General features: G+C 44.6%; 1 protein-coding gene across 3 annotated transcripts in view; it reads left to right on the top strand.

The window, feature by feature from the left end:
* RAB11FIP3 (RAB11 family interacting protein 3) overlaps positions 1-23,242 on the top strand; it is an 85,196-nt gene that overhangs the window by 12,380 nt on the left and 49,574 nt on the right. For all 3 annotated transcript variants that reach the window (XM_081338375.1, XM_081338376.1, XM_081338374.1), the window contains exon 2: positions 23,009-23,102. In XM_081338375.1, the coding sequence (XP_081194501.1) occupies positions 23,009-23,102 (94 nt within the window). The remainder of the gene's footprint in view (positions 1-23,008; positions 23,103-23,242) is intronic.

The raw sequence follows: 23,242 nt of genomic DNA, 5'->3' as shown, positions 1-23,242 counted from the left end.
GACCACGGGATTTCTGGGAGTTGAAGTCCACATATCTTAAAGCTGCTAAGGTTGGGAAACATTGATCTAGATCAGGGATCTTCAAACTTGGCCCTTTTATGACTTGTGGACTTCAACTTCCAGAATTCCTCAGCCAGGCATGCTGGCCGAGGAATTCTGGGAGTTGAAGTCCACAAGTCATAAAAGGGCCAAGTTTGAAGACCCCTGACCTAGATGATAAAAAGAGGAGGGGAATTAGGAAGCTGTGGAAAATTAGCCCTAGATGATTCTGTGAGTCACTTAATTTGCATTTGCTACAAGCAGAACTGTTTTTTCCCCTCAAAGTAGAAGCTTTTTTTTAAATGGCTAAACTTAGTTTGATGCCTCTGCTTAGTGGTGTGTCATTGTGCAGGTGTGATGAGTGAGGTTGACTGCGTGATAATGCTTGAAATGCTTCATGATGCTGCTTTGAAGCCTGCTTGGTCAGTTCTAGCTAAACTCCTGAGGTAAATTCGTGGCTCTTTTAAGTTTGCTTTGGGCCCAGGTGTGGATTTTCTTCCAGACTGGCTTCATGGATAATCCGGTTGATAATCCAGGCGTAGCAGTAAAGACCCGTAATTTAACATAGGCAGATTAGCATAAAGCTAATAATTTTATAAAGTGTCCTGTTTGTGAAAAGCGGACTTTCCTAACTAGCTGCTTTCCAACCTTGGCCAACTTTAAGACTTGTGGACTTCAGCTCCCAGAATTCTTAGTGGCAGTCACGGCAACTAGGGAATTCTGGAAATTGAAAGCATATACTGTATATGTAGGGCACCCAGTCAGAGAAGGCTGAAGGAAGGCTGACTTTAGGATGGGAAGCTTTGGATCCTAGGGTTGAAGGAAGTCCTTAGCTGAATTTCAAAAGTTTCCTTAAGTTTATTGAAAAAGAATAATATATTTAATAATGTCTGTGATATATTTATAGTAATGTATTTAAGAATTATATATAATTCTTAAAAGGGAGGGGAAAAAAGGTCAAATCTTGTATATCCCACTAGGTCAGGGGTCTTCAAACTTGGCCCTTTTATGACTTGCGGACTTCAACTCCCAGAATTCCTCAGCCAGGCATGCTGGCTGAGGAATTCTGGGAGTTGAAGTCCACAAGTCATAAAAGGGCCAAGTTTGAAAACCCCTGCACTAGGTAATAGAGTAACCCTGAAACATAACATAGTAATTTTTGTGATTACAGAGCCTGTGTTTTCTCTTTTTAGGGTCCCTTTTTAAATTTGCACCTGCAATTGGAACAAAAATTACATACAGTGGCCCTTAAGAGGTGTCAGATTATTCTTCTGGAAGCAGTTTGAGATCCATTACATCCCTTAATGAGTTGCTTGCTTTTCTGAATTTCTGTCTGCAACTTACCTGTTGTATCTTTGCATTAGTAGAGATTTCTCAAGGGGATCATAACGATGGATTGGTACAGCTTTAGGAGTATCTCATCACTTTGTGCAAGTCAAATCCAACCCATGATGTGAACTAAATGTTTTTCTTTTTGTATGATTTGTAGGGCTGCAGGTTATTCTCATGGAGTATTCCCCCCCCCCACAGCAAGGGGGCTGAATTCAGTGGGCTAGATAGTTCTCTTGTGTTTTTTTTCCCCAAGAGTACAGAAGTTGCTCTCATTTTACACACTGAGTCAAGCATGCTTTTTCCTGCTGTTATATAGAGAAACTCGTCTTAAGGTTGAATTTTCAGTGGCATTTACTACAGTAAAAGGATATGTGAAATAAAGAAGCATTATACAGATAGTCTCAACTTAGAACCACAACTGGGAGGAGAATTTGAGTTACTTAAGCAAGGCAAGTTGTTCAGTGAGTTATGCCAAGTTTTAGCTGGGATATGAAGCTGGCAATTGGGCTTGTTTTGTAAATGGTAATTAAAACACACCTGCAAAACATAAGTAAGCTGTAGTTAAAACAAACTAGCCAATGTTTGTACCTTAACTGGGTTCACACAATGCATTAGGCCAAGGAGTCTTGAACTTGGGCTAATAAGCATGCTCCACCCAGCTCCAGCAGAGCAAACATTGGCTTAATGTCGGAGCCCAGCCTGATTTTTTGTAGTAATTTGTCAGAAATGATATTGCTCTTAGAACAGGCCAGTTTCTTAATTTAGCTATACCTGGCTTTGCATTTGTGTGTAATTGTTCCTCTGAACTCACAGGCAACCTGGATTTCTTTGAATTATTCATGTTCCCTTTCTCTTCTTCAATTTCACCAACATTCATTATCTTTCCTGAGGTTTAATTTGAGGGAAAGAGTTGCAGGCTGCGGTGCCATGTTTTAATCACACACGTGTGCCCTTCTGGTGCGTCATCTACTATTCGTCCTGAACTAATTCCTCGAATCTCTGCTTTTTCCACAATTGGCAATTCCCCCCACCCTTGTCGCCTTCTTATGGCTGAGAGAAAGTGACTGGTCCAAGGTCACCCAGCTGGCTTTGTGCCTAAGGCAGGACTAGAACTCGGGGCCTCCCAGCACAATGCCTTAACCACAACATCAAACTGGTTCTCAGTCTCTCTCCTTAAAAGTAAGAGAGCCAATTTGGTCTAGGGCAGGGGCAGGCAACCTTGACTCTTTTATGACTCGTGGACTTCAACTCCCAGAATTCCTCAGGCAGCATGGCTCAGCTTGGAAACCTCTCCCTTTCCCCTCAGCATGGCTGGCTCAGGAATTCTGGGAGTTGAAGTCCACAAGTCATCAAAGAGCCAAAGTTGCCTAGCCCTGGTGTAGTGGTTCAGGTGCTAGCTTAGAAACCAGGAGCCTGGAAGTTCTAGTCCCTCCTTAGGCATGGAAGTCTGTTGGATGACTTCGGGCCGGTCCTTCTCTCTCAGCCCAACCCACCTCACAGGGCTGTTGTTGGAAAAAATAGGAAGAGGTTTATTTGCCACCTTGAATTAGTTATCAAAAAAGGCAGAATATAAATAAAACCAAGCCCTCTTAAAAATAGCAAACTGATTTCTATATCAATAGGTAGATAGTTGAAAGAAATACTACAGCATTTAAAATTTCTCGTAATTGGATCTTCCCGAGAGCAGGCATTATTCCAGTTATCAAAATAATACACCAGCCTGTCCTAGCACGATTGCCGTAGGTGCTTGGGGGTTACGTACAGGTGGATTCTACGCAGGCTGGATGAGGAAGGATGGTATATATACACTCAGCGCATAAATCAGACTGTTTAGTGACTGTTCAACGTTAGAACGGCACTGAAAAAGTGACTTATGACCATTTTTCACACTTACGACCTTTGGAGCATCCCCGTGGTCACGTGATCGAAATTCGGACGCTTGGCAACCGGTTCGTCCTTATGACGGTTGCTGTGTCCCGTGGTCACTTGATCCCCTTTTGCCACCTTTTGACAAGCAAAATCAAAAGCAATTCACTTAACAACTTGTGTTGCTTATCAGTTGCTGTGATCCACTTCACAACTGTCTGGCAAGTAAGGTCGTGAAATGGGGCAAAGCGCAGTTTTAACCAACGTCTCACTTCACCACATCAATTTTGGGCTCAATTTTGGTCGTACGTCAAGGACTACCCAACCGTTGTCCTTTCTCTTCCCCACCACCACACCTTGCCTGCCCCTCAAGACTCTAGAGTTTTGGAGCAGGGAGCTTTAAATCAGGGGTCCCCAACCCCTGGTCTGTGGACCGGTACTGGGTGGCAGCATGACAGCAACCGATCCGCACAAACAAGCAAAGCCCCATCCACGGGATGCAGGCAGCACACAAAACCACGCACCCTCCGGTCCGCGGAAAAACTTTTCCCCACGGAACCGGTCCCTGGTGCCCCCAAAGGTTGGAGACCTCTGCTTTAAATCACATCTCCATTTGAAGAGAGGCTGGCAGAGACACACACACACAGACCTTCCCTGTGCATTTTGAGCGGAGGAAATGAATCTGAGGCCAATCGTATTTGTGGCTTTTGACTTCATCCAGAACGGTGGCTGGCCCATCTATCCAGAGTCCACACTTGATTTTTTTTTTCCCCCCCCCAGTGATTCCCCCTCCTCCCACCGGAGTCTCGAGGCTACGGCAGCCTTTGCAAATTCAAGGCATGAAAAACAGGTCAGATGAAAAAGCAACAGAGGAAAGGAATGTGTCCATCCACGGTTTAGTTTTTTTTTTTTAATTTTGTTTCTCAAGATAAACAATGGAGATTTGTCTTCCTGGCACAGAAAGAAGTGGGTTTTGTTTGCAGGGCAGATGAAAGACGGAGGAGGGGAGGAAGTTCAGGGCAGGATCCGTATCAACGTGGAGGTTTGGGGCAGCTTTGCCAAGGAGGGCTGGGTGTGCCTGTTTGGCCTCCAGCCTCCTTGGTTTGGCACTGCCCATAAAAGGAGCCACAGATTCCAGAATTACGGGTTTGCAATGAAACCCAAATCCACTTGGAGGCAATTTCCTGCTCAGTGATCCTAACGGCAGGTACATTTTTGAGTTGTGTCCTGATCTGGCAAGGTTTTACGAGAGTGTAAATCTGACAATTTGTCTTTTTTCTTTCTTTCTAATGGTAGGTGATTTTTTTTTAAAAAAAAAATAAGACAAAACAAACAGAAGGAAAAAAAGCGGGGGTGGGGGGAGAAAAGGAGGCCCCAAAAATTGTACATTAAGAAAAATTATATATAGGACTCAAGCTGCTGGCCTACATATCAGGTAACGGGGAATTCTAGTGCCTTCTAAGGCATGAAAACTGACTGGGTGACTTTGGGCCAATCACCAGGAGATGGTGAGTTCTAGTCCTGCCGTAGGCATGAAAGCCAATTGGGCAATATTGAGCCAGTTTCTCTCTCTCCCAGCCCAGCCCACCTCAGAGGATTGTTATTGTGGAGAAAACGTGCAGATGAAGGAGCATTAAGTATATTCACCATCTTGAGCTATTTATAAAGTAAAGGTAAAGGTTCCCCCGCACATGCGTGCTAGTCGTTTCCGACTCTAGGGGCCGGTGCTCATCTCTGTTTCAAAGCCAAAGAGCCAGCGCTTGTCCGAGGACGTCTCCGTGGTCATGTGGCCGGCATGACTAGACGCCAAAGGCGCACGGAACGCTGTTACCTTCCCACCGGAGTAGTCCCTATTTTTCTACTTGCATTTTTATGTGCTTTCGAACTGCTAGGTTGGCAGAATCTGGGATGAGTAACAGGCGCTCACTCTGCTAGGCAGCACTCGGGATTCGACCCGCCAAACTGCCGACCTTCTGATCGACAAGCTCAGCGTCCTAATCTAATAAATAAATGCGGGTGTGTAAACCTCTACAATGTGTATATGTGAAATGTTCAACAACTTTTTCAGTCGAGGACGTCCCTAATGCATTGTGTCGATCATCTGCAAACTTTTCTTGAGTCACGAGTAACATCAGATTTTTCAGTCTGCCGAAGAATTGGTGCCATCACTTTTAATGCCCAGTGTTGCACGGCTGGATTTTAGCAATCCATGGAGTGCAGCAAATCCATTGGAAATTCACTGGTTCTTGAACTTGGGGGGCATTACGATTGGTGGATCTTCAGATCCTCCACCCATTCTGAGTAGATTCTAACTAGGCACTGCCTGGATCCCCCAAGTTTTGCTGCAACCCCAAAATTTTGAAAGCAGCTGGTGAAATCTTCAGAGTTCGACTTTTGTGGACTAGAAGTTGGATTCTCAGCTTGCTTGGTCAGCCTCTGGGGAATACACACATTGCTACGCCCTCGATAATAAATCCTCTTTTTCAAAGGTTTGCTTTTGAATACACATTTATAATGATTTCTGATAGCGGAAGTGACTGCCAAAGTGGGTAAGCCCCTCTTAACAGAGACGAGGGGAATCCCAACAGGCTGCCATTAAAATCAGAGAAGGCAGCTTTGGGTCAAGCCTCAAGAGGTGTCTCAACTGAATTAAAGCCGGTAGCTTCTCTGTTGTTTTTTCCTTTTTTAATAAAGGCGGTGTTGTGTCCTCTGCACAAGCCTTCAGGCTAGATCAGGCCCTTGCCGTTCTCTTGGCCCAAGAGAATGATTTTGTGCAAGAAGTGAAGGGTGACACTCCAACAGTGGGAGAGGCCTCAGGTCCATTGGGGGAGGGAGGGGTTAGGACTTTTGAAAAGAGGAAAATGGGATCCTGATGATGATGATGATGGAAGGTACCTTGGAGGTCATCTAGTCAACCCCCTGCTCTGGCAGGAAACCCTATAGTAGCATTTCAGACAAATGGCTGTCCAGTCTCTTCTTAAAAACTTTCAGTGTTGGAGCATTCACCGCTTCTGGAGGCAGGTTGTTCCACTGGTTAATTGTTCTAATGGTCAGGAACTTTCTCCTTAGTTCTAGGTTGCTTCTCTCTTTGATTAGTTTCCATCCTTTGCTTCTTGTCCTGCCTTCAGGACGCTTTGAAGAATAGCTTGACTCTTCTTTGTGGAAGCCCCTGAGATATTGGAAGGCTGCTATCATGTTCCCCCCTTGCCCTTCTTTTCATTAAACTAGACATACCCAATTCCAGCAACCGTTCCTTATATGTTTTAGCCTCCAGTCCCTTAATCATCTGTATTGCTCTTCTCTGCACTCTTTCTATTGTCTGCAAGGCTTAAGGGATCCATTTGGTTTCTGAAAGGTTTGCAAAACTTTAAATGCTGGTCAGAAAAAAAAATCTCAGAAATTTGGTGCTACCCATCTAGGAGCCACGAAAGGATTACGGGGCACAACTTTGGCACAGTTAGGCTAGATCAGGATTCCCCAGCTTTGGTAAGTTTAAGTTGTGTGAACTTCAGTGGCTGCTGGCTGGGGAATTCTGGGAGTTGAAGTCCACCCATCTTTAAGCTGCCAAGGTTGAGAAGCAGTCCCTTAGATGTTAATTATGTGGATAAATTGTGTGTATGTGTGTGTCTCCTGATTAAGTCCTGTCTAATGCCAGGACCCACCCCAAACCACGTCTTAGGAAGACAAAATTCTTGGAGTCAAATCTATTCCAAAAAGAATCTTTACTATGACATGCTTGGTTGTAGGAAACGAGACAGGACTTAATATTATTCCACAAGTAAACCCTTATAAAGAGTTCCCGGTTTAACACCCCTTAACCCCATTTGGTCAGTCGCCCATCCTTTATCTCGTATCATCCCTCTCGTGGGAAAAAGGAACTTAGGACCTTTCATGTTTATTGCTCTCTTCCGTGACACGAGCCAGATGCTAGCCCCCCCCTTTTGTTTCCCCAGTTCAAAAGGCTTTTCCTTTCCTTTGAAATGCCTAATACCGGTTCAATACACATCCGTTCTCTTCTCTTTGGGAGATGGCAGAATCCATGGAATAATGTTTGAAACATTCCATTTATGAATATGATATAAATGGATTCTGACATTGCCTTTAAATGCTTTGCCAGCCACATTCTGTCAGCATCTCCATCATGCACGCATCAGTTGTCTTTTGGTGGACAGGTAGTCCTCCCCTTACGACCTCAACCCCAAATTTCTGTTCCTAAGGGAGACAGTTGATAAGTGAACTTTGCCCCATTTTACGACCTTTCTTGCCACAGTTCTTAAGTGAAGCACTGCAGTTGTTTAGCTAATAATCCAGTTGTTAAGGGAAGCTACCTTCCCCATGCTGGTCAGAAAATCGCAAAAGGGGATCCCAGGATCCCGGGACACTGCGACCATCATAAATATGAGTCAGTTGCCAAGAGTCTGAATTTTGATCACATGACCATGGGGATTCTACAATGGTTGTAAGTGTGAAAAACGGTCGTAATAAGTCACTTTTTTTCCAGTGCTGTTGTAACCTCAAACGGTCAGTAAATGAATTGTTGTAAGTCAAGGGCTACCTGTATTTAAATTGGGATTGTTCCAGGCTGTGTTTCCTGGGCCAGCCAGCTATTTTGTGGGAACGCCGTTATCTTTTTCTCAACACTTCTTCTTGAGCTGGCCCCAATGGTGGGAGAGGTGGACTTCTTCCTGGGGTTTTGTATTATTAAGAACAGTACTGTTGCCAGAATCCATTTATATCATATTCATAAATGTATGTTTAAAACATTATTCCATGGATCCTGCCATCTCCCCGAGGAGGAGGGAACGGATGTGTATTGAGCCTGTATTAGGCATTTCAAAGGAAAAGAGAAGCCTTTTGAACTGGGGGAACAAAAGGGGGGGTTAGGGTAGGAGCATCTGGCTTGTGTCACGGAAGAGAGCAATAAACATAAAAGGTCCTAAGTTCCTTTTTCCCACGAGAGGGATGATACGAGGTAAATGATGGGGGACTGACCAAATGGGGTTAAGGGGGGGGGTTGAACCGGGAACTCTTTATAAGGGTTTAGTTTGTAGAACAATATTCAGTCCTGTCTTGTATTCCTACAGCCAAGCATGTCATAGTAAAGATTTCTTTTGAACTAAGATTTGGCTCCAAGAGTTTTGTCTTCCTAAGACGTGGTTTGGGGTGGGTCCTGACAACTGTATATATTGGCCATTAACAACATCACACCATTAACATTTACAGTTGCTAGAGCTCACAATTTCCCTCAAGGGCAGAGCCCAGGCGGCAGACGACCAAACTTAAGTGCACACTTTGAAAAAGAAAAGAGAGTCTTTTTCAAAGCTGGTGTAGTGCATGTCGAATCGATTCTTTGAAATAGTGGCAATCCAGAATTGTTGAGAGTTTGCTGCAAGAACAGCCTCAGAGATTTAGTGTTGCAATTCTTCCTTTTCTCTGCTTTATGCTTGGCTGGACAATTTAGGATCAGGAACTAGCATGAGGTATTTACACGTGCTGATTTTAGAACAGGATGGAGGGGGAAGGTGGAGGGTGACCAGAAGCCTTGTCAGCAAAGATTCCTTTCCTTTCTCTTCCTCCTTCCCTCCCTTTCCTTTCCTTCCTTCCCTTCCCTTCCCTTCCCTTCCCTTCCCTTCCCTCCTTCCCTTCTTTCCTTTCCTCTTTCCTTTCCTTTCCTTTCCTTTCCTTCCTTCCCTTCCCTTTTCCTTTCCTTCCTTCCCTTTCCTTCCCTTCCCTCTCCTTCCCTTCCCTCTCCCTTTTCCTTTCCTTCCCTTCCCTTTCCTTCCCTTCCCTTCCCTTTTTCCTTTCCTTCCTTCCCTTTCCTTCCCTTCCCTTCCCTTCCTTCCCCTTCCCTTCCCTTTTTCCTTTCCTTCCCTTCCCTTTCCTTCCCTTCCCTTCCCTTTTTCCTTTCCTTCCCTTCCTTTCCTTCCCTTCCCTTCCCTTCCCTTTCCTTCCCTTCCCTTTTTCCTTTCCTTTCCTTCCCTTCCCTTCCCTTCCCTTTTTCCTTTCCTTCCCTTCCCTTTCCTTCCCTTCCCTTCCCTTCCCTTTCCTTCCCTTCCCTTTTTCCTTTCCTTTCTTCCCTTCCCTTCCCTTCCCTTTTTCCTTTCCTTCCCTTCCCTTCCTTCCCTTCCCTTTTTCCTTTCCTTCCCTTCCCTTCCCTTCCCTTCCCTTCCCTTCCCTTTTCCTTCCCTTCCCTTCCCTTCCCTTCCCTTCCCTTCCCTTTCCTTCCCTTCCTTTTTTCCTTTCCTTCCCTTCCCTTTCCTTCCCTTCCCTTCCCTTCCCTTTCCTTTCCTTCCCTTTTTTCCTTTCCTCCTTCCCTTCCCTTCCCTTCCCTTCCCTTCCCTTCCCTTCCCTTTTCCTTTCCTTCCCTTCCCTTTCCTTCCCTTCCCTTCCTTCCTTTCCTTCCCTTCCCTTTTTCCTTCCCTTCCCTTCCCTTCCCTTCCCTTCCCTTTTTCCTTTCCCTTCCCTTCCCTTTCCTCCCCAGGAGGGAAGTCTTCCTTTCCCTTTTCCTTTCCTCTTCCTTCCCTTCCTTCCCTTCCCTTCCCTTTCCTTCCCTTCCCTTTTTCCTTCCCTTCCCTTCCTTCCCTCCTTTCCTTCCTTCCCTTTTTCCTTTCCTTCCCTTCCCTTTCCTTCCCTTCCCTTCCCTTCCCTTTCCTTCCCTTCCCTTTTTCCTTTCCTTCCCGTCCCCTTTCCTTCCCTTCCCTTCCCTTTTTCCTTCCCTTTCCTTTCCTTTCCTTTCCTTCCCTTCCCTTCCTTCCCTTTCCTTCCCTTCCCTTTTTCCTTTCCTTCCCTTCCCCTTTCCTTCCCTTCCCTTCCCTTTTTCCTTTCCCTTTCCTTTCCTTTCCTTTCCTTTCCTTCCCTTCCCTTCCCTTCCCTTCCTTCCTTCCCTTCCCTTTTTTCCTTCTTTCCCTTCCTTTCCTTCCCTTCCCTTCCCTTCCTTCCCTTCCCTTCCCTTTTCCTTTCCTTCCCTTTCCCTTTCCTTCCCTTCCCTTCCCTTCCCTTTTTCTTTCCTTTCCTTTCCTTTCCTTTCCTTTCCTTTCCTTTCCTTTCCTTCCCTTCCCTTCCCTTCCCTTCCTTCCCTTCCCTTCCCTATTTTTTCCTTTCCTTTCCTTTCCTTTCCTTTCCTTTCCTTTCCTTTCCTTTCCTTTCCTTTCCTTTCCTTTCCTTTCCTTTCCTTTCCTTTCCTTTCCTTTCCTTTCCTTTCCTTTCCTTTCCTTTCCTTTCCTTTCCTTTCCTTTCCTTTCCTTTCCTTTCCTTTCCTTTCCTTTCCTTTCCTTTCCTTTCCTTTCCTTTCCTTTCCTTTCCTTCCCTTCCCTTCCCTTCCCTTCCCTTCCCTTCCCTTCCCTTCCCTTCCCTTCCCTTCCCTTCCTGAGGCCTCTAGCTTCAAATAACTAAGGTTTTGGCTACTTAGCGTTTGAAACTTGAGGTTTGAGTTTCTTTTCCACTTTTGATTCTTTTCAACATGGTAACTAAGGAAATTATTAGATTCCATTCAATGCAAACTGAAGCAGTACGTTAGAGAGTTTTAAAATGCTTATTATTGTTGGAAATACTCTGCCCTCCGTATTAGTCATACCTAATGTACGCTGTACTGAAAGCAACAAGCCAGATCTATTCATGCGTTTGATCTGATATTTCATGCAAATTCTGTCTACGGAATTATTCTTTAGGAGGGGGGAAAAAACCCAGCGATCCAACAAGGATTTCTTTATGTTAAACTGAAGATTAAATTTAGTGGCTTACCACTTGGCGTTGCCTTTAGTTAGTAACTAAAAGAAAATAAGGTACATAATTGGACTTTTACATATCCAAGATAGTATGTATTTGTCTCTTGATCTATATTGGGATTGGAATAGTGGTCTCCAAACCTTTTTCATCACAGACGCTCGTCCATGAAGAATATTTTAAGCGTGCACACCCAATATATCTATATTGATTTATAAATTACACCCTTATACTACTATATCAACATGTCCATTACAGGAAGTCCTCGACTTACAACCGTTCATTTAGTGACTGTTCAAAGTTACAACGGCATTTTTCACACTTACGACCATTGCAGCATCCCCATGATGATCAAAATTCATATGTTTGGCAACTGACTCATATTTATGACGGGTGGCCATGTCCCCGGTGTTATGGGATCCCCCTTTTGTCACCTTCTGACAAGCAAAGCCAATGGGGAAGCCAGGTTTACTTAACAACCCTGATACTAGCTTAACAGCTGCAGTGATTCAATTAGCGACTGTGGTGAGAAAGGTCGTAAATTGGGGCAGAACTCACTTAACTATCTTGCTTAGCAACAGAAACTTTGGGCTCAGTTGTGGTGTAGGCCAGGGGTAGGCAACCTTGGCCCTTTTATGACTCGTGGACTTCAACTCCCAGAATTCCTCAGCCAGCATGGCTCAGCTTGGAAACCTCTCCCTTTCCCCTCACCATGGCTGTCTCAGGAATTCTGGGAGTTGAAGTCCACGAGTCATAAAGCGGCCTAGGCCGGGGGAAGGAAACCTTGGCTCTTTTATGACTCGTGGACTTCAACTCCCAGAATTCCTGAGCCAGCATGGGGGAACTATGGCCCCTTCATGACTTGTGGACTTCAACTCCCAGAATTCCTCAGCCAGCCTGGCTTAGCTTGGAAACCTCTCCCTTTCCCCTCAGCGTGGCTGGCTCAGGAATTCTGGGAGTTGAAGTCCACGAGTCATAAAAGCCAAGGTTGCCTACCCCTGCTATAGTCTATATATTAAGCACAAGGGTTAGGGCTTATGCGATGGTTGTAAATCCAAAAATTGGTCATAAGCCACTGTTTTCGATGTCATCATAACTTCAAATGGTCGCTAAGTGGACGGTTGTATGAATATATCAATAAACTAGAATTTCAGCATTTTGTGTGGTGTCTTTTTCCTGGTCTAGCCTACCTGGAATGAATGGCTTGACACCGCCGCTGACCGACAGACTTGCTAAAATGACCCCTTTCAGATCACTAAGGCTTGAAAAATGGCTGGTGAACCAGAAAAGCAAAGTTGGTCCATCTGTTTTCATTCCTTTTTATTTTTCCCGCGGCCCCGATGAGAGTTTAGATTTAAGAAGCTACCAAGTTTAGTAACATGGGAAGAACCAGTCATGAGTTTAAAAGAAGGAAGCAAAAAAAGGGATGCTCTTATGACTCATGGAGCCTCTTGCCAACTTGTGTCATCATGCGTAATGTCAGAATGAGGCTGGGAATGAGAAATTCCCCCCCCCTATTTGCTTGACTTTCCTGGCTTTGGAATTAGTCGATATGCTGCTACTGGGTTATTCTAAAAATGTTTGTTTAGCCAGCTTGGAAACATTCCCCCGCCCCCAGGAACTGGATACATCTAAAAAAAATGCTTCTTTCAATTTGGGCTGAATAGATGCCAAAAGAATTGGGTTTATTCTGAGAATTAAGAATTGCTTATTCCTAGATCCGTGTTAAGCAAAACAGAACAAGAGAAAAGAGCTTGACTGTTCATTATGGGGTTTGCTTACCGGTCTTTCCAAGGTTGGCTGGCTATTATGGCTTTTTGTGCTGGTGGGAAATTAATGGGAACTGAAGTTCTGCATCTTTTAAGGACACCCAAGTGGAAGGAGGATCAGGCTAGGCTAGGTGCAAATGTGTCTTGCTGTTTCTTCTTCTTGGTTTTGTGCTTTAAAAGCCCAACCGTTTGTAAACCAAGATTTGTGGTTCCTTTGAGGTGCGCAGCAAGCCGTTAAATGTTTCTTGTGGTGAAATGTCTAACAGGCTTTGAGAATATGGGAGGAGATTGCAGACGTTTCATTACCCAACTAGGTAACATCATCAGCTACTGATGATAAAATCAGTTAACACATTGAGGGTGTTATCTAGTTGGGTAATGAAATATCTGCAAGAAAACAACCCAGCTCAGAGAGCACCAAGGACTCCCAATTTGTTGTTGTTATTGTCCTCTTCTCATTCTCCTCCTTCTCCACTCCACAAACCCCACTCCCTTCTAGCACGGATGATGCCACCTAAGGTCTGCAAGAAAGCAGCCAAGCTCAGAGAACCCCAAGGACCTTACAGTTCTCCTCTTCCTCCTCCTCCTCCTCCTCCTCTTCCTCCTCCTCCTCCTCCTCCTCCTTGCAAATCCTACACCTTTCTAGCACTGATGCTGTTACCTAGTATGGAAATGAAATGTCTGCAAGAAAACAGCCAAGCTCAGAGAATACCAAGGACCTTACAGTTCTCCTCCTCCTTCTCCTCCTCCTCCTCCTCCTCCTCCTCCTCCTCCTCCTCTTTGCAAATCCTACACCTTTCTAGCACTGATGCTGTTACCTAGTATGGAAATGAAATGTCTGCAAGAAAACAGCCAAGCTCAGAGAACACCAAGGACCTTACAGTTCTCCTCTTCCTCTTCCTCCTCCTCCTCCTCCTCCTCCTCCTCCTCCTCCTCCTCCTCCTCCTCCTCCTCCTCCTCCTCCTCCTCCTCTCTCCTCCTCCTCCTCCTCCTCCTCCTCCTCCTCCTCCTCCTCCTCCTCCTCCCAAACCCCACTCCCTTCTAGCACTGATGATGTTCCCTAGCTAGGTAATGACACATCTGCAAGAAAACCGCCAAGCTCAGAGACTACCAAGAACCCGAGGGGTTCAACCCTAAATTACAAATATTCTCTTCTATTGGCACTTCCTGAAATCCTCTGTTTGAGCCTCCCCAGTCCCCCTTTTCTTTTCTTTCTTTTTGGCTACATCCAATTAGTAAAAACAGAGCACCTTCATTCAAGCTTGAACCCTGTTCAACTTTCCAAGCTTGGAAAGATGAATGCATTTTGTGTTAGGCCAACACCCATTCATTTGGCTGCTCCCTGTTTTGATGTTGCGGTTTTGTGGTTAAGCAATCAAGACTGTTTTTCTTTTCCTGGATAAATTGCCCTTTCCTTTCCTTTTTTTTTTTCTTTCCTTCCTTCCTTGGGGCAGCTTTAAGTTTCCGGCTTCATTAGAAACGCTCTCCTGTTCCTTTGGCCCAGGTCTGCATAACTAAGATGAAATTGGTATTGCGTGTCTCTGAGATCAAGGGAGGGGCTTGTATAAAGAACAGAAAGCTTTCTGTAAGTCCCCCCAACCTCCTGAAACAGGAGCCTCGGCGCGAGAATCATTCTCCAGACAACCTGAGCATGGTATCAAACTTTGATCTCTCTGAGCTCGTGTGGTTTCGCTTGGGAGTAAATATTTGTGCGTAATGCAAGCGTGGTTTGGTTTACCGAAAAGGGGAAGCAGTTCTCTTTGCTGTAGTCGTTTTACAAACAATGCAAAGACTACCTTGGTGCAGGAGAAGTTATACAGGTAGTCCTTGACTTACGACCACAGTTGAGCCCAGGTGTTTGATCCCGACCCGCTCAAGGTTGACTCGGCCTTCCATCCTTCCGAGGTCGGTAAAATGGGGACCCAAATTGTTGCTTGGGCGTGTACTGGGTGGGCATGGCCAGCTCTACATGGTTCGCATCAAGGGTGCCTATGGGGGCCTGGGCAGGAGTGGGAGAGATCTGAGGGTCTCTGGCAGAAGGAGGGTCTCTGGGCCAGGGCCAAGGCAGTGGGGGCCATTCCCTCACTGTTTCCAGGATGGCTTCGTGGTCCGCATGAAACCACTTTGCGGGCCGGATCTGCCCCCCCCCGGGCCTTGTGTTTGACATGTCTGCTGTAGACCTCTTAAGAGAGGGCTGCAAAGCACCATGAAGTCTTAAGTGCTAAGTCTTAAGTGCTCTTGCTAGTGCTCTCTTGTCAATGCTTACTTTTAGCAATCAGGTAAGATAGATTTCCTCCAGGTGATCTCTCCCCACCCTGGTCCCCTTGAGGCCTTCCAACAGTATCTCCATGGCCAGCGTAATTCAGACCACCCACCCTGCAGCTGATCATCCTCTTCCCTTCCACCTTTTCCAAGAGAGAAATCCCCTTAGGAGCTGGATCTTTGCCTGGATTAACCGGTTATGTGTCATCAAGTCAAGGTTGAGTCTTGGTAACCCCATCAGTAGACTTTTCCTCCAGGAGGTTCTCTTTCCTTGTCCACCCTTGCAAGCTAGGCAGGATCGGTCAGTTTGATATATGTTACCTTATGGTAAGGTGGGTGGCCAATAAATTTTTATCAGTAAGTAAGGTAGGAAGGAAGGAAGGAAAGAAGGGAGGGAGAGAGGAAAGAAGAAAGGAAAGAGGGAGAGGAAGGAAGGAAGAAAGGAAAGAAGAAAAGGAGAGGAAGGAAGGAAGGAAAGAAGGGAGGGAGAGAGGAAGGAAGGAAGGAAGGAAAGAAGAAAAGGAGAAGAAGGAAGGAAGGAAAGGAAGGAAGGAAGGAAGGAAGGAAGGAAGGAAGGAAGGAAGGAAGGAAGGAAGGAGCTACCAAAGAATCCCAGACCTGAGCACAGACTGAGAAAAGGGGAATAATTCCAGAAGAAACCAATGGCAAATCACTTCCATGTTGTGGCCAGAAGTCTGATGTGGACTGTGGTTGATCTTGGAAAGCCAAATGGGATGGAACCTGGAGAGGCACGCTCTCTCCGCTCTCTCCCGCTGCTTGGGCAGTGGGAAAAAAAAACACCCCAAGAGGAAGCATGGAGAAACCACTTCTGTTCTGTTCCCAAGAAAGTGACCAGGACTTGGCTAGGAAGTCACCAGCTCATCTCACAGTGACTTCTACTCGTTCGTCGTGTTGTGCAGACTCCACAGCCACGTGAAATCTAGAGTCGTTGTCAGTTGCTGTCTTGGGACAGACAAACTCATACCGGGCTTCTTTTGGTCAGCGAGTAGAGATGCAGAGTCGTCCTCTCTGTGAATGGAAGACGGATCTTGCTAGCTACAGGGAGTTCCCCGATACTCTGCTTTTGGTATAGGCTGCTGGCCTGTATCCGAGGCGTCTTTGTATGTTTTGGATAGAATTCAACCTTTTCCCTTCCTGGTCTCAAATCTTGTGCTCTGACAGGCACCCACCCCGTCCTGCTTTTCTCAGGGGCCAAGTCAAATCCATATGGTGAAAGCCCTGATTCAGGATGGGTGGTGTTTGTTCTTCCTTCCAGGAATCCTATGCCTGGCTGCATTTGGGGTGGGGGTGGGGAAGATTGCAGCTCGTTTGCATTTAGCCAGTTTCCCCTTAAATAGGGTTTTCTCGGATGATTTGAACTGTCATTCTGAGAAGAATCTGCCACTTTTTTTCCTTGCTATTCCATTTAAGACTACCCAAAGGTTGATCATAGGAACATTAATCGTGGAAACGTTTTTCTAGTCTCAGGACATCGGCCGGGTACAAGCTTCTGTCTGCAAAAGGTGTGTTTGTCTGTCCCACGTTGGCCACACCTAAAGATGGAAAATGCAACAAGAACAGGTAGTCCTTGACTTACGACCGCAGTTGAGTCCAAAATTTCTGCTGCCAAGCGAGACAGTTGTTAAGTGAGTTTTGCACCGTTTTATGACCTTGCTTGCCACAGTTGTTAAGTGGATCTGTCAAGCAATAACCGTGTCCTGGTTCCGACAGGTGAAACTCTTCAAAAGGAATTCTAGGCATTGTTTTACCTTAAAGGATCTTTTAGTCGAGTAGCATAATATCGGCACTTACATAATCGAAGCCAAAAACTGATTTCCCCTCCCCTCGGCACATAGTATCAAAGCACAATTCCCTCCTCCAATTTACGGTCATAAATCACATTCCCCAATTAGATTGAAGCCCGGGCTTCGCCTCCAGCTCTCCAGCCTGCCAATTCTTTATCAGCGCTGGGCCCAGTAACCTTGATTCTCAGGCTAAGTTTAGTGTTGTTATGTCTAACTGGACTCTCATTCACATCCCCCACCCTCCCAGCATCATCTAACTCTAAAAGCGAAAGAGAAAAGATGGCTACATTTCCATCTGTTGTCAGTGCAAAAACATCCGATGTTAGCAGCGTTGACACACTGCAATTGTTAAGTTAGTAACACGGACACGGCGACCATTATAAATAGAAGCCAGTTGCCAAACATCCAAATTTTGATCAGGTGGCTACAGAGACGCTGCAAAGATCGTAAATGTGAAAAACAGATATGTCACTTTTTTCAGTATTGTAACTTCAAACGATCACTCAATAAACTGTTAGAACTACTTTGACCCATTCGGAAAGTAGGATGATAATCTGAAATGTCCACGTTGGATGGATTGCAACTCCTTGACTTGGAAGGAAAAACGCCCTCTGTGTGACTTCAGGCATGCCGTTAATCTAAGTTTGAATTCCCACGTTGCTCTAAACTGCGATTGGTTTAATCGTGTTTTCTTGGTTGATGGACACAACCCTTTCAAAGGTACGGTGGTTTACAAATCACAGTGGTTGGGTACTTAACAAACTGTACTCTAGCCGCAAAGAAACAAAATGAGTTTTAGCTCAGCTCCGTCATGGAACCCTGGCTAATCAATCACACCAGTGGTTCACTTTTTAAGAATAATGAATTGTTTTTGTAATGGGAAAAGGTCAGTCACCATAAAGTCTGGGTGAATGTCCCAATCTGCTTAATTAGCAATAGAGGGACAAGTTGACTTCTGAACGGATTCCGAGCTTGGTCATGGTGATATTGGTGTCTTCCTTGAGGATGTAATCTATGACTGGATCCACATGTCCATCCAAGTAATTTCTTTCTACTAAAAAAGAAGTAAGCTATTTGGGTGTGTGTGTGTGTGTCTTGAAATTTACATAGCTTCCTATTTGAGGAACTGGAGTTCACGCCAAACCATGTTTGGGCAGGGAAGGGAATTTCAATGTTCAATGTACAGTGTTCCATTGTTGATAAAGTCCTTATAAAGTATCTTCAAGAGGATCATGATAGGAGAGTTTCTTCAAATCCTGTAAGCCCCAAGCTACCATCTGGTTATCAAGCAAATGCTGTGCATTGTGGTATCAGGACAGTGGTGGGATTCAGCCGGTTCACACCACTCCGGCAGAACCGGTAGCTAATTTTTGGTTGCCCGGGCTCAGAATGGACTTCCGGAAGCGGCATCCATGCAGAGAACCAGTTGTTCACACGTTTGAATCCCACCGCTGTATCCGGGATAACTCGATTTCCTGTAGCTAGGATAGTGTTGCCTTTGTGGTTTTGGAGGCCGTACATGACAAGATCCCTTCAGATATGGTAGTGTTGCTGAAGCTTGTCTACAGATGTAGTCTAACAGGGACCCAGAGCACTATAAAGGGAGGTCCTCGCCATGCCTCATGCAACCACCACTGGCAAGGACAACGGTGATTAAAAAGTAATTCTGCAACAGTCCTCGCATTTATGACCTTCACAGAGCTGTAAAGCAAAGGTGAGCTAAGTTCGTTCGTGCAATCACGCTTCACTTAATGACCAAGTGACCAGTCGTCGTCGTGATTGCTGAATGAGGGCTTACCCGTAATTGTCCACACTGGAGGGCACACTGCCAAGTGCTGCTTTATATTCTAAAAAATAGGCTATGTTCCACAGTATCTAAGAATAGAACCAGTGTTAGTTGTATGAACATTCACTCTTGAATGCGTTTCTTCCTGCGCGGCACGTAGAGTGGATTTCAGCCTGCGGTGCTGGCAGCCTTGGACAAAAAATGGTGCCCCTTGGTCCTGCTATCCGAGAAAACCACTTTAGGATAAAGCTTGGATAAGCATCATGGCATCTCATTAGGAGCTAAGCAACCCCTATGGATGTTGTTAGTGTGCTTGCATGACATTAATTTTGCTAATGGACTTGCCTTTGAGCGCACATCAACGTCTCTGAGGTCCTGGTTTTCATTATGTCTGGCATTTCCCGGAGGTCGTCTTTTCTTTTTTCTTCCTCCCTCTTTACTTTCCGCTCTTGTGTTGTCATCAAAGAGATTGGTGCTCCTCTTTCACTAAGCCATGCTTCAACCATAGCTTATTGAAGCAGCGACCATGGGCGGGGTTCCCACTACCCCTAGATCCCTAAAGCATGGTGTTGCACCACTCAGGCTAGGTTCTGCACCACACAGTAACTCAAAGCCAAACGAGCTTTATTGTAGTTGAGTGTGATGTGTGAATGCAGTAAGGAGTTGGACAAGCTCAGATTCAAACCAAATCTCAGCCATGAACTTACTGCTGAATCGTTACTGACAGAATTTTGTCTCACATCTTTTTCTTTGAGGACCAGCATGGGGACCTAAGTTGTAGTCTGTATTGTGTTCATTAGCATCGTGATAGATAGATAGATAGATAGATAGATAGATAGATAGATAGATAGATAGATAGATAGATAGATAGATAGATAGATTGATTGATAGGTAGGTAGGTAGGTAGGTAGGTAGGTAGGTAGGTAGGTGGGTGGGTGGGTGGGTGGGTGGAGAGATGGAGGGATGGAGGGATGGAGGGATGGATGGAGAGATGGATATAGATAGATGGATAGATAGAGATAAATGAGAGATGATATATAGATAATAGAGATAGATAGAGATGGAGAGATAGACGATAAATATAGAGAGATATAAGATACATAGAGATAGGGATGGATGGATGGATGGATGCTTTTGCTGTAACTGTTGTTTAAGAGATGCGTCATCTTGAAAACCACCAATTTCCTGGTTTGAAGAAGTTCCTTTGGATTTTGCTTTTTGCAAGCAAAACTTTCCACAGAAGAATCAAAAGAACAGTAAGATCTGTACCCCACTTTTTTTTCCCCAGCTGATGCGCTATGTAACGAGTTATGTGGTCAACCTGGTTTTCCGTCGACGCTTTCTGTTTGCAGAGTTAAAACATGATGGGAAAGATGCTGAGACAGACAGCATTTGTGAAGGCTGAAATGAGTCACCTTCTCATTTTTGTTCCGTGGGTCGCCACAGAACTAAGCAATGCATGTCAGGGACAAGGGCCACCACCTCTGACCCCTTGATGGCTTTGCCAGGCTTTGCATGGCCTGTTGAGGCCCACGCTCCCCCCTCCCCCCCACACACAAAAGGAGACAAGACCAGGTTCTGTTTGCAGAAGGGGGTCAGGAATGCTAGGGGTCAAGTGGGGGCCTTGAGCATCTGCAAAGCTAATGACCTCCACAGTGGTCCTTGATCCCTTCCCCTACAATGCAAACATGGGGCACAATTTTTCACCCCACTCTCTCCGGGGGGACACGCAGAGATCTGCCCCAGAGGTTGTTTTTAACTTGGATGGCTTAACTTGGTTTTTGAATCGGAGCCACGGAATTTTTCTTATGGCGTCCTCGGAGGCTGATAAGGATTCACAGGGGGTCCTTGGCTTACAACCACAGTGGGGCCCAAAACGTCTGCTAAGTGAGACACCCGCTAAATGAGCTTTGCCCCATTTTTATGACTCTTCTTGCTGCCGTGGTTTAAGTGAATCACTGCGGCTGATAAGTTAGTAACTCCGTTGTTAAGTGGATCTGGCTTCCCCCCATTGACTTCGCTTGTCAGAAGGTAGCAAAAGGGGATCACGTCACACACACACACACACACACACACACACACACACACACACACACGGGGACACTGCATAACCGTCATAAATATGAATCAATAGCCAAGCCTTTGAATCTTTGATCACGTGACCACGGGGATGCTGCAGTGGTTGTTAAGTGTGAAAAACAGTCACAAGGCACTTTTTTCGGAGCTTTTGTAACTCTGGATAGTCACTAAACGAACAGTTGAAGGTTGAAGACCTTATTTTATTTTATTTTACTTTATATTTTATATTATTTTATTTTATTATTATTTTATTATTTTATTTTATTATTGTATTTTATTTTATATTATATTATATTTTATTATTTCATTTTATTTATTATGGTATTGCATTGTATTGTATTATTGTATTATTTTATTTATTTGATTTTTTTTTGTAGGCGCCTCTTTCAGCAAAGAGTCTGGGCAGCTGGCAATTCAAAAGCATATGTTACAATTTAATATATTGTAATAAGGGTGTTTGGGCACATTTGTGCCATTGTTCAGCACAAATACAGGGAAAAGCCCACAATCTCCAGATTGGAGGAGTGGGGGGGGGGAGCCTGAATGAAAACATTGCATCTTTTCTATTTGTTTGTGTGGCCCCTATGGGAAGCTCTGGGTTCTCTTTTGCCCCATTATGCAGAATTGGAATAGTTCAAAAAAAAAAAAAGCTAATTATATCTCTTTTCTGCTACTGGTCTGTCTCTCCTCCCAGTCTCCTAACCTGTGATTTTTCCTCTTCTCTCCATCTTTTCCCTCCCCACTAATTGCTGCAAGCATTATAAAAGTGTTATTATCTACAGCTGCAGACTCGTGGGGTTGTTGTTGTTGTTTTTACTATAAAGTCCCTATAATTGGGGAATCCTGACAAATTGCCTATTCTTCCAGCAAAGCCTCTGCAATCAAAATATTTTTTGAAGGACATTATAATGAAAATGCTTGCATGTTTAAGAAGAGGGGGGGCACATTCTGGCTGTCATCGTTTCATGATTTCTCACTATTTATGTAATATGTTTCAAAGCTTTGCAGCTGTTAGCTACAGTAATCCATACAGTAATTGGCCAGGATGATCCCCCAATTACTAAGGGAGGCATAATCCACCCTTTTTAATTCATGGCTGAAGTGAGGTTGTGTGCATGGCATCTTCACAATCACACTAGGCTGGTGATTAATCTGCCTTCCTCTTTAATCATCTGTTTTTTAGATGAAGTCAGGCTTGATTGGGTTTGCACAACAAGCCATGAATCAGGGTTTAATAACCCATCCGCTGGGTTCACAGAACACCCTACACAGCCTGAAACCACGGTTATTCTGGCATGAGAACACTGCTCCGATCGTTAGGCACAGGGAGTCCTCTACTTACGACCACAATTGACCCCAAAATTTCTGTTACTAAGCGAGACAGTTAAGTGAGTTTTGCCCTGTTTTATGACCTTGCTTGCCACGGTTGTTAAGTGAATCGCTGCAGGTGTTAAGTTAGGAACACAGTTGTTAAGTGAATCTGGCTTCCCCCATTGACTTTGCTTGTCAGAAAGACACAAAAGGAGATCATGTGACCCCCGGTACGCTGCAACCGTCATAAGTACATGTCAGTTGCCAAACATTCAAATTTTGATCACTTGACTACAGAGATGCTGCAACGATCGTCAGTACCAGTCAGTTTCCAAGCATCCAAATTTTGGTCCCATGACGATGGTGATGCTGCAAGGGTCATAAGTGTGAAAAATGGTCATAAGTCATTTTTTCCCCAGTGCCATTGTAACTTCAAGCGGTCACTAAACGAACTGTAAGTCAAGAACTACCTTAGTCATTTGAGAAGTTTTTGCTTATGCAGAAAAACAATATCTCAACAAAACATTGGCAATAGTAACAAATCTATCAAACAAAAATTTGCTAACTGCACCAGTGCTACAATTAGGAGGAAATGCACATATTGGGAGTATAATAACTGTAAATTTAAGGAAAGATAATGCCAACTTAAATATGCACATTCATTATTTCTGTCCAAGGCAACATTGATATAGTTCATTAAAATAACACACACACACACACAAAAGGAGAGAGAAATCCATTTGACTTCAGTCGAAGCTTGATTTTATGGACTAATTGGAGAGAAAGCGGGTGCCTTTTGGATCGGGGTGTCTTTTAAATGAAATTGATGTCATTTACGGTAAGTCATTGTGTACGTGATTATCTAATGAGTGCAAATTGCAGCCCTTTGTGTTCATTTATCTTTATGAACCTGAAGCACGTTTTATGCCAGTTGTTGGGATTGTTTCGGAAAAGCCGAAATTCACTGTGCAAGGCTGAAGCTTGAATGAAATTTTAATCTATAGCATGGGAAGTCTGATGTGTGTCTCTGTTTGCAGGTGAAGGATTTAACCAAGTTCCTGGACCCCACTGGGCTTGGCGTGATCAGCTTTGAAGATTTCTGTCGAGGGATTTCTGCAATCAGAAAAGGAGGTGGGTTTCTTTTTATACAGGTGGATCAGAAGGATCCACAACTTGGAAGAAGTCCTTCCTATTTCTCCAAGATTCTCATTTGGGAGGAGTTTCATCAGATTGATGGGATATAGATAGATAGATCACCTTTATGGTCATTT

Source organism: Vipera berus (genome assembly GCF_964194415.1).
Source record: "Vipera berus genome assembly, chromosome: 13".
In the NCBI taxonomy this organism is placed as follows: Eukaryota; Metazoa; Chordata; class Lepidosauria; order Squamata; family Viperidae; genus Vipera; species Vipera berus.
Note: the sequence above shows the minus strand (reverse complement) of the source record. Positions and strands in the feature narration are given on the sequence as shown.